The sequence below is a fragment of the Mobula birostris genome, chromosome 7 (genome assembly GCF_030028105.1).
Source record: "Mobula birostris isolate sMobBir1 chromosome 7, sMobBir1.hap1, whole genome shotgun sequence".
Lineage (NCBI taxonomy): Eukaryota > Metazoa > Chordata > Chondrichthyes > Myliobatiformes > Myliobatidae > Mobula > Mobula birostris.
Genome location: NC_092376.1, coordinates 148721459 through 148733649, shown reverse-complemented (window position 1 = coordinate 148733649; position 12191 = coordinate 148721459). Strand labels below are relative to the sequence as shown.

At 39.3% G+C, this 12191-nt stretch overlaps 1 protein-coding gene across 4 annotated transcripts in view; it reads right to left on the bottom strand.

The window, feature by feature from the left end:
• The window catches only part of macroh2a1 (macroH2A.1 histone), a 47079-nt gene that overhangs the window by 9479 nt on the left and 25409 nt on the right, over nt 1–12191 (bottom strand). For 3 of the 4 annotated variants that reach the window (XM_072263903.1, XM_072263904.1, XM_072263902.1), the window contains one exon: nt 8240–8339. In XM_072263903.1, the coding sequence (XP_072120004.1) occupies nt 8240–8339 (100 nt within the window). Of the gene's footprint in view, nt 1–7119; nt 7211–8239; nt 8340–12191 lie in introns of all 4 variants that reach the window. The other variant, XM_072263905.1, reaches the window with a different exon arrangement.

Sequence of the window (12191 nt, the reverse complement as noted above, 5' to 3'; positions counted from 1 at the left end):
CATCAGGGACCCCCACCACCCAGATCACACTCTTTTCTAACTGCTGCCATCAGGAAGGTGGTACAGGAGCCTCAGGACTCACACCACCAGGGTCAGGAAGAGTCATTACCCCTCAGCCATCAGGGTCTTGACCCAGAGCCTGATAACCAAATGGGATAATCACTCAGCTTCACTTGCCGCATCACTAAACTGTTCTCAGAACCAATGGACTCACTTTCAGCCCAGTTCCCAGACCTATTCACTTTCTTCATCTCATGCTCTTGGTATTTATTGCTTATTTGTTTATTATTATTAATTTTTGTTTATGTATTAGCACAATTTGTTGTCTTTTACACACTGGCTGTCCAGTCTTTCACTGATTCTAGGATGGTTATCGGATTTATTGAGAATGCCTGCAAGAAAATGAGTCTCGGTTATATATTGCGGCATATATGTGCTTTGATAATAAATTTACTTTGAAATTTGATAATCTACATTTAAATAGTGAATCTAGTAAACAAAAACTCTGTACTAATTCATGACTATTCTACACTTCCAATGAAAAGGCAGACGTGGCTGGGGCCCATGGACACCCTTGAGCTTGGAGGAAGTGGGAAGAGCTGAAGAAGAAACTGTTGAGAATAAGATCCAGTTCTACCAGATGGAGAAGTGTGATGGTGGAGGGTGGGAACAGCTTTGGACATCAGCCATAAGGGGAACTGGCCAGTGGCCAACCATTTTAATTCCTGTCCCCATTCCCATTCTAACATGTTGGTTCATGGCCTCCTCCTTTGCCATGATCAGACCACTCTCACAGTGGAGGACCAACACCCCATATTCCATCTAGGTAGCCTCCAACCTGATGGCATGAACATTGATTTCTCCTTTGGGTAAATTTTTTCCTTTCCCTTTTCCCTCTTTTACCCTTCCCCACTCTGGCCTCTTACCACTTCTCCTTGCCTGACTACCACTTCCCCCTGGTTCCCCTCCTCCTTCCCTTTCACCCATTGTCCATTCTCCTCTCCACTCCTATCAGATTCCTTCTTCTCCAGCCCTTGGCTTCACTCATCACCTTCTAGCTAGTCCTCCTTCTTCTCTCCCCACCTTTTTATTCTGACGTCTTCCTCCTTCCTTTCCAGTCCCGAAAAAGGGCCTTGACCATTTATTCATTTCAATAGATGCTGCCTGACCTGCTGAGTTCCTCCAGTATTTTGTGTCTGTTGCTCTGGACTTACTGCATCTGCAGAATCTCTAGTGTTTAAAAATAAGATGCATGCTATCCAACTACAACAATGGCCTGAAAATTGTTTGAACTACCCCAGTGAACAAGACCTTTATTGGTAGATGATTACGAATCAGAAGGTCATGTAGCTACAAAGTGTCAACCTTGCACGTTAGTTATTTCTTTAAACTAGTGCTATTGTGGAAACAAGGGGGGAAAATTATGTTTTTTTCTAGATATGCAGCAGCTCATAGACAAACTATATGTTGAATGGTGATTCAAATACTGAGTGGAATAATCAGATAAATTCAATATCCCAGAGCCAGGATACAAAAGGAATTGTGTAAATTTTCCTTACTGGAAGACAACTTAACAAAATATACAACTACAAAAATAAAACATTATGAATAAGGAACCTAAGAACAGGTCAAAGCTCTTCAAAACCCAGCATGACAACTTAGTTGTTCATAATATTTGGGGCGGCACAATAGCGTAGAGGTTAGCATAACACTTTACAGTACCAGCCACCCGGGGACAATTCCCGCCTACAACCTATACGGCGTTTGCATGTTCTCCCCGTGACCACATGGGTTTCCTGCAGATGCTCCAGTTTCTTCCCATAGTCCAAAGACATACCAGTAGATTAGTTAGTCATTGTAAATTGTCCCGTGATTAGGCTAGGATTAAACTGGGGGTTGCTGGGTGGTGTGGTTTGAAGGGCCGGAGGGCATATTCTGTGCTGTATCTCAATAAAATAAATATATTTGCCAACTTTTAAGTTCCATACTCTTTCATCATGATACTTCTTTCTCCAAATTCAAAGAGGTGTCTCTCAAATTTAGACTCAAGAGATGGCAGATGCTGGAACCTGGAGCCAAAATACAAACTGCTGATGGAACTCAGTGTGTCAGGCAGATGTGTAGAGGGAAAGGACTGGGTCCAACATATCGATGCAGTTATGAAGAGGACACGTCAGCGGCTATAATTCATTAAGAGTCTGAGATTTGGTTTGTAACCAAGGACTCTAGCAAATTTCTACATTAGTACTGTGGAGAGCTTTCTGACTGGCTTTATCACCATCTAGTATGGGGACACCAATGCTCATGATGGTTAAAAGATGATGACGGTTGTCAACACGAGGAATTCTGCAGATGCTGGAAATTCAAGCAACACACATCAAAGTTGCTGGTGAACGCAACAGGCCAGGCAGCATCTCTAGGAAGAGGTACAGTTGATGTTTTGGGCCGAGACCCCTTGTCAGTCCTGACGAAGGGTCTCGGCCCAAAACGTCGACTGTACCTCTTCCTAGAGATGCTGCCTGGCCTGCTGCGTTCACCAGCAACTTTGATGACAGTTGTCAACTCAGCCAGTTCCATCAATGGCACAATCCTCCACAGCATCGAGGACATCTTCAAAAGGCAATGCCTCAAAAGGGCGTCATTCACCAGGACATGCCCATTTCTTACTGCAATCATCAGGAAGGAGATACAGGAGTTAGAAGACACACTCTCAGCTCTTTAGGAACAGCTTCTTCCCCTCCACCATCAGATTTCTAAATGGACAATGAACAAACCCACGAATGCTACCACACTTTTTTTTGCTCACTTTTTATGTACAATATATATGTATATATATTTCTTATTGTAATTTATAGTTTTTTAATATATTGCGCTGTACTGCTGTTGTAAAACAATAAATTCCATGACATATGTCAGTGATATTAAACCTGGTTCTGATTCTGAAAGTGAACAATCATATGGATAACCCAATAGTTAAATATATTCTTCGAATGTGGTTTCAATTTTGAAAATTTTTCGATTGAATCAATTTATTTTAGCAAGCCCTATTCTACTTAATTTTCTTTTTCAACCCTCTTTTTTGGATCAAGCCTATCTAGTCTGGAAAACTAAAGGTATAATATGTTTTTCTGATTTATTTTTGGATAATTGTTTCATGTCTTTTGAACAATTATCTAATAAATATAATTTACCTAGATCCCATTTCTTTAGATACTTGCAGATTAGAAACTTTTAAAATACTGCTCTACTACCTTTCCGATTTCATACTCATTGGATATAATGGAAAGAATTTTAGATTTAAATCCTTTTCAGAAAGGTTCAACAGCAATTATTTATACTATGATTATGAAAATAAATCCAGATGTATTAAATTCAATCAAGAACGACTGGGAAAGGGAACTTAAGCTTATTTTACCTATAGAGAAAAGGCAAAAAATTCTTCAATTAGTTAATCCTTCTTCTATATGTGCCAAACATGCGTTGATACAGTTTAAAGTAGTACACAGAGCTCATATGTCCAAGGATAAATTAGCTCGCTATTACTCTCACATAAATCCTGTATGTGACAGATGTCATTCTGAGACAGCTTTGTTAACTCATATGTTTTGGTCATGCCCTTTGCTGAAGAAATACTGGGACGATATCTTTGATATTATTCCAACTGTTTTGAATATTGACTTACAACCCCATCCTATTACTGCTATCTTTGGTTTACCAATGATAGAACAACATCATCTGACTCCCTCAGCTTGTCAGATGATTGCTTTTGTTACACTAATGGCTAGAAGATCCAAACTGGAAAGGGATTAATCCTCCTACTACATTTCAATGGTTTTCGCAAACTATGCCTTGTTTAAATTTAGAAAATATTAGAAGCGTCATTTACGATCCTTCTATTAAAATTGAAGAGATTTGGAGACCATTTATTCAATACTTTCATATGATGTAATTTGACCCTTTCCAATTCTACTTTGTTATTCTATATACGGGGAGAGGAGTGGAGTTAATGACACTAATGGTCTTATCTGAGATATCATAATAGACCATTCTTTTCCTTTTTGTTAGTTCAGTTTTCTTTTAGTTGGTTTAGATTTTTTTTCTTTTTTGGGGGAATTTTTTTTCATTTTTTTCTCTTTTTTATGATATTTTTTCTATTTTTACCTTATATTTTCCTATATTAGAGTTGCACTTTTTGAGATTTTGGGAGGGTCATGAAGTATGTGTCATCTGAGGTTATATTTGTATAAACTATTTTTTCAATAATGTAATCCCAATTTCTCTGTATCTATCTTTCTGTAATGTATATGATGCTGAAACTAACAAAAAGATGGAAAAAGATTGAAGATGATTCTGAAATGTTGACTGCCCATTTCCCACTAGAGAGGTCTTGACTGCTGAGTTTTTGCAGTGGTTTGTTTTTTGGCTCTCTTCAATCGACTTGTCAAAATCCTCAAAATTTTAGACTAGTATAAAATATCTCAATAAATTTGAAAATACAGAATACATTTTTAAAATTTAAAATCTTTAGCTACAAGGTTAGGCTCAGCTTTTGAACTGCACTTAAATTTTGGTTTTTCAGCTTGCAACATGATCCAATGAGATTGCTGAGGTGAAGGTGACAAACCATCAGTAAGTGATCCTTTATTGATGGTACATTATCTTCATCTCAGCAAGTTTTAATACGGAATACATTTGCTACTGTAATTCAAACTTTTTCCATTCAATGCGATGTTCATTGTCTATAGAGTCATCACAAGTAACAAAGCACAGCTACACACCCATTTTCACCAGATGCAACCCTCTGAGCACCCAATATTATACAGTCCAGAAGCAAAAAGGCAAGCCTGCTATCTGAATTTTTAAAAAATTATTCAGAGTAACTGCATTTTTAAGATTAATAAAGCCAAATACTGAAAAACCAGGAAATTTAATTTTTAAATTAAGTGTTTGTTTGCGGTTCATTATATTTAGGAGTACGTCAGGGGTGCTCAGAAGTTGGATGTTAATTGCTTGTCTGCAAGAAATTGCAAAAGCAAAATTATAAACAGAGTTTTGCAATATGATTACATTTATTGAACATATTTGTCAAATGGATCAGGAATTTCATTTCTGCTTTATGTACCACAAATTATATAAACATCTGTGATTCTGCCATATCAACTGTGGGGTTTTGGAAGCCAGGCTCATTATCCATTTGCTTCTATTGAACTCTCTGGAGGTTGACTGACTGCTGACCAAACAGTTCCCTCTCTTTGTAATTGTGGATTTAGAAATTACGACATTGTGATCTACCACCGAGTACAAACTTTATATTCCAAGTACTTAAAAATGATGGATACTGAAGTTCCAAGCATTTCAAGATCATGCCTATAAATGTCTTACATGTTAACTTTCTGTGATTTTCTTTGGAACTGTGAGGAGAATGCCAAATAGACATTGATCACGGAGGAGAGCAGACAATATATCTGAGAGAAAGAAGTGATCTGAAGTTATTCTTATGAATCTCCTATCACCTATACCTGAACAGGACTAGAAATGGGTTCAAGCATCTTTATCTGCTACATCATTGACCTTCCATGTATCATATGGTCAGGAGAAGAACTACTTATGATGATATCAGTATTCTGTTTCCCCAATAATTCTTTCATTTTAGAAGGAACTCAACCTAATCCACAGCTGGCAGGGAATCAGTTACTTGGGAAGCAAAAGTCATCCTCAATACAAAAATCATTGACCATCTTCATTATCAACATTTTAGATGTCATCACTAATTATCTTCACACATCAGCAGCTACAACACAGTATAGCACAGTATAGGATGAATCAACCACAACATAAAGACTCATCGTGTGAATTCTGCTCTGTTATCTGCAAATTAGGTCATGAGCATTATTGAATATTTACCACTTACTGCAGCAAATGCAGTCACAAGGAATTTCCAAAGTTCAACTCCATCCAATAAATAACATTATTTATTGTATTCAGTTTCTACCTCCCTCAGTACTAATGCAATGTAGTTGAAGTACATCACACGTTTATTTTGATCAATCCAACACCTCTGCTCCCTGTACGACTGTGAAGGGCAAAAAAAAAGGTACTCTGATGGTTATACCGGGACTTCCAAGCCTTAACTTTTCAGGTACATTGCTGAGTATCATTTCTTCTGGCTCAGTGTCCTGTAAAATCCCTACCAAGATTTTTATGGGAATACCACAATCACAAGGTCAGCCACAGTTCTAATAATACTCAATGTAAGCAGTTCCAAGGAATGCACACAACATAAAACTGTCATTATACAAGTTGGCAGCAAACCAGCAAACTCAGAATAAAAATCAACTGACTTGGAAAGTACAATTGTCAAACTGACTTAAAAAGGATTCCCTTCTAAAGTGGGGGTGGAAATGCTTTGTCATGGTTTGTATTTGATCCATTATAAATATGAACAGAAATGAAGAGGTTCAAGTAGTTTTATTTTCCAATTTGAATATTTAATTTTAATGAACAAAAATTGATCCGCTGCAGCAGTAAATTTTGAACCTAATTTACACTTTGTCTTGGCACGGTTGCTGTGCATCATCACTATTAGCTATTATGCCTGCTACAAATCACACTGGCTGTGTGTTTGGAGTAAAGATGTTATCTGGGCTTCTTCTGGGGGCCTGGAACCTCAGTGGAAATAATAATAATTAGTCTTTTTACGGTGCATGAATTGAAAATTAATATCTACATCAGTTTTTAAAATTCGATCTGTGGGTCTATTCATCCTTCCAGTGATACAATCATGGAAAAAGAAATGTAGCTACAATGATCAACAAGGTTAATTTAATTGAGGCATTTCAAATTTGACACAATGGCTAACAACCATTAGGATAACGTTGCCCCAAATCACTTCTTGTTGATCTTTTAATATGCCAACTTTCACTGAAATCTAAGCTCCCTGCAGATAGAGATTTATTTCCGTTCACTGACAACTTTGATGCACACAAAAGGAGAAAGGAAATTCATTTTGACAGATTCTCCAAATTTGTTATTGCTGGAAGCGGCAAGTGTCAATCTGGAGAGCCAAGCAGAACAGCATTTGCCACTGACATGCACTCACTGCACAGAAGTTTTCATTACCTACATCCCCACCAGTGTAGAAGTCAGAGTTCGTAGGGTGAACGATAACATCACTGTCAATTGTTGCAATGTCAGCCTGCACAACTTGTAACTACAACAAGCAAATAAACATACAGAACATCAACCATTCTGGAAAGAGAACTGACAGACTGGATTACCAGCAGTCTTTCAGAGACGGCTCCTGCAAACAGCAACACCTGTTTAAATTTGCATAGAGTAAGCAAATCAGACATTTCAGATTGAAAACTTAGCGTTTCTGAGTTTAAAAAGAGTAAAGTCTTCAAGCTGTTTCAGCCCCAACACTGGTCCCTAGGTCTGAATCTGCTTCCTCTGCTCCAATTAACCATCAACACATTACACAAAGTTTCATTTTTGAAATCTTATAAACCATCCTTCAAAAATCCTAGTTCCCATGATAAGCAAAGTCTCTTTTTAGCCAATTTTTATTCTAGTCAAAGAAGAGGCAAGCAGAGCTCTGGATACATAGGGCAGTAACCAAAACTAGTTTGTTTGGAATTAGGGCCTCGGCCTGAAATGTCGACTGCACCTCTTCCTAGAGATGCTGCTTGGCCTGCTGCGTTCACCAGCAACTTTGATGTGTGTTGTTTGGAATTATTGTATTTTTGTTTGTTACTTTGTCATTATGCCTAATATATTTAGAAAAAAAATTTTAGTATTGGATTTGCTCATTTAAAAGTGGTTTGCAAAACATTTTACTCACTTTTTTTTCCAAAACATAAATAAATTGTTAACAAAATTTATATTTGAGCTCTTTCTTAGATTATCATTACATAAAAGCCATTACCCCATGGGGGAGCCAAGGCCTTCATGATTCATAATAGCACTTTCTATTAAATGTGCACTTTGAAACTACGCATGTAAATGTTTTGAGGTACTTTGCTTTGGACAATGGGAAGGATTTTTCAAAGCATGGTGTGCCCCACCCATTAGAATAGGTAACGGTGAACTGGAGTGAATTATGGAAATGTCACTGTCAACACTGAAAAAATATTAGTGAAAGTCAATAAAATCATCATAATTAATTCCCAGAATCTGATGCACAATTTAAATTCCATAATACCTTCAGCCATCGTTACCTGCAAAATCACATTTTATTTACCTAGGTCATCTTTTAGCTCAATGTCAGCACTGGTAGGATTGATAATGGCCTCCACCTCGAAGCTCGCTATGTTACTGAGTTCACTGTGAATAAGGTGTAACTGCAAGGAAAAGCATTGATACAAAAGTAACAGGGCAGAAGGAAAACAAGGGGTGGGGACGGTTGGGGTGAAACAAAATAGACCACTGAAGCAGAGGGTAAAGGACAGCAAACACAGCACGTGTTATGAAACAAAATCAGCACTTTTATTTGAATCTCTATTTTTCTCCCCTATCCACCATTCCTGTAGGTAATGCCATCAGCAATGTTGAGTAGTTCCTTAAAGTAGGGCTGCCTTCCCAGCCTTATTTTTTTAACTTGCATCTTCTGTTTCATACAAAACATAATTTCTCATATGTTCGGTGTCATATGATGTGTGTATATTAATATGCAGAAGGCTGCTACAGAAGGTTAAGTAAAATTCAAGAAAGCATTTAAATAAAAATGGATTAAAACATAGGAGGTGGAGTATATAGAGATTAGGAGTTAAGCATGCATCTTCAATGTGGCTGGTAACCATCTTGCCCACATGCTATTCTATGATAATTTCTATTTTGTTATATCAGGGACTTAGATATAATCTTAAGGGTTCGATGTTGATCTCTGCAGGCAGCAACAAATGTCAGAGATATTAAATAATGTTCAGCAGTACATAAATTTGCAAAGGGAACATTAACAAAATAGTGAAATTTTCAAAAAGTTTCAAAAAGATGGAAAAATATGTCAGATTGAGAACATGTATGGGAATAAAGGGTTTGTGTGATGTTGGTAAGCCATAAAATGTGGTGCATCAGCTACTCTAGACTTTTAAAGTAACAAAAACACCAAAAACTATCAAACAAAAGGTTTGTGGAAAGAAGTATCATTTATGAAAACCAAGGTATGACTGTGAATCTATATTAAACCCTTGGTAAAATCACATAGGTAATATTGAGCTGTGTTAATAGCGATGGCGTAAAGTACACTAATTCATTAAAATGTTGCTTCATAGAGCTAGAAATACAAAAAAAGATGTGACATAGTTTGGTTTTATCTTTTACAATAGAGGAGAGTATGAGAGAATGGGAGAATGGGAATGTATAAAATTATAAAAGCTATAGGGAAATAGATGACTCTCTATAACAATAGAAATTTTAATCTGAGGCACGTTGAAGGAAGTAAAAGATGTTAAAAGTTCTGTGGATATATATGTACTACCCTAGTTAGTGATAGAAACAGAGATCATGCCAACATTTAAGAACAGTGATAGAACAGTGATAGAAGGAGATTTTGTGAACGTGAGAAGGACACCCACATGGTTTGTTGCCTCTCGGGTGCCAGGGTCTGGGATGTCTCTGACCGGGTGCATGACATCCTGGTCCGAGAGGGAAAGCAACCAGAAGTCGTGATACATGCTGGGACCAACGACATAGGCAGGAAGAGGGATGAGGTCCTGAAGTGTGAGTTTCGGGAATTAGGCAGAAGGCTGAAGAACAGGACCTCAAGGGTGACATTCTCAGGATTGCTGCCAGTGCTACGTGACAGTGATGGTAAGAATTGGAGGAGATGGCAGTTGACTGCGTGGCTGAGGAGTTGGTGCAGGGAGCAGGGTTTTAGATTTTTAGATCATTGGGATCTCTTCTGGGGAAGGTGGGACCTGTACCGATTGGATGGGTTGCACCTGAACTCGAGGGGGAGCAATATCCTTGCAGGTAGGTTTGCTAGCATGGTTCGGGAGGGTTTAAACAAATTTGCGAGGGGGATGGGACCCAGAGCGATAGAGCAGTGAAGAAAGTGCATGGAGTAAAGCCAGATCTAACATACAGAGAGGCTTTGAGGAAAGAGAAGCAGAATAAAGGGTGTAAAGACAGTAAGGCAGAAGGGCTGAAATGTGTGTACCTCAATGCAAGAAGCATCAGGAACAAAGGTGATGAACTGAGAGCTTGGATACATACATGGAATTATGATGTAATGGCCATTACAGAGACTTGGCTGGCAGGAGGGCAGGAATGGATTCTCAATATTCCTGGATTTCAGTGCTTTAAAAGGGATAGAGAGGGTGGAAAAAGGGGAGGAGGGGTGGCATTACTAGTCAGGGATACTATTACAGCTACAGAAAGGGTGGGTAATGTAGCAGGATCCTCTTTTGAGTCAAATGGGTGAAAGTCAGGAACAGGAAGGGAGCAGTTACTCTACTGGGGGTATTCTACTGGCCCCCTGGTAGCAGCAGAGATACAGAGGAGCAGATTGGTAGGCAGATTTTGGAAAGGTGCAAAAATAACAGGGTTGTTATCATGGGTGACTTTAACTTCCCTAATATTGATTGGCACCTGATTAGTTCCAAGGGTTTAGATGGGGCAGAGTTTGTTAAGTGTGTCCAGGATGGATTCCCGTCACAGTATGTGGACAGGCCGACCAGGGGGAATGCCATACTAGATCTAGTACTAGGTAATGAACCGGGTCAGGTCACAGATCTCTCAGTGGGTGAGCATCTGGGGGACAGTGACCACCGCTCCCTGGCCTTTATAATTATCATGGAAAAGGATAGAATCAAAGAGGACAGGAAAATTTTTAATTGGGGAAAGGCAAATTATGAGGCTATAAGGCTAGAACTTGCGGGTGTGAGTTGGGATGATGTTTTTGCAGGGAAATGTACTATGGACATGTGGTCGATGTTTAGAGATCTCTGCGGGATTTAAGGGATAAATTTGTCCCGGTGAGGAAGATAAAGAATGGTAGGGTGAAGGAACCATGGGTGACAAGTGAGGTGGAAAATCTAGTCAGGAGGAAGAAGGCAGCATACATGAGGATTAGGAAGCAAGGATCAGATGGGTCTATTGAGGAATATAGGGAAGCAAGAAAGGAGCTTAAGAAGGGGCTGAGAAGAGCAAGAAGGGGGCATGAGAAGGCCTTGGCGAGTAGGGTAAAGGAAAACCCCAAGGCATTCTTCAATTATGTGAAGAAAAAAAGGATGACAGGAGTGAAGGTAGGACCGATTAGAGATAAAGGTGGGAAGATGTGCCTGGAGGCTGTGGAAGTGAGCGAGGTCCTCAATGAATACTTCTCTTCGGTATTCACCAATGACAGGGAACTTGATGATGGTGAGGACAATATGAGTGAGGTTGATGTTCTGGAGCATGCTGATATTAAGGGAGAGGAAGTGTTGGAGTTGTCAAAATACATTATGACAGATAAGTCCCCGGCGCCTGACGGAATATTCCCCAGGCTGCTCCACGAGGCGAGAAGAGATTGCTGAGCCTCTGGCTAGGATCTTTATGTCCTCGTTGTCCACAGGAATGGTACTGGAGAATTGGAGGGAGGCAATTGTTGTTCCCTTGTTCAAAAAAGGTAGTGGGGCTAGTCCGGGTAATTATAGACCAGTGAGCCTTACGTCTGTGTTGGGAAAGCTGTTGGAAAAGATTCTTAGAGATAGGATCTATAGGCATTTAGAGAATCATGGTCTGATCAGGGACAGTCAGCATGGCTTTGTGAAGGGCAGATCGTGTCTAACAAGCCTGATAGAGTTCTTTGAGGAGGTGACCAGGCATATAGATGAGGGTAGTGCAGTGGATGTGATCTATATGGATTTTAGTAAGGCATTTGACAAGGTTCCACACAGTAGGCTTATTCAGAAAGTTAGAATGCATGGGATCCAGGGAAGTTTGTCCAGGTGGATTCAGAATTGGCTTGCCTGCAGAAGGCAGAGGGTGGTGGTGCAGGGAGTACATTCAGATTGGAGGATTGTGACTAGTGGTGTCCCACAAGGATCTGTTCTGGGACCTCTACTTTTCGTGATTTTTATTAACGACCTGGATGTGGGGGTAGAAGGGTGGGTTGTCAAGTTTGCAGACGACACAAAGGTTGGTGGTGTTGTAGATAGTGTAGAGGATTGTCAAAGATTGCAGAGAGACATTGATAGGATGCAGAAGTGGGC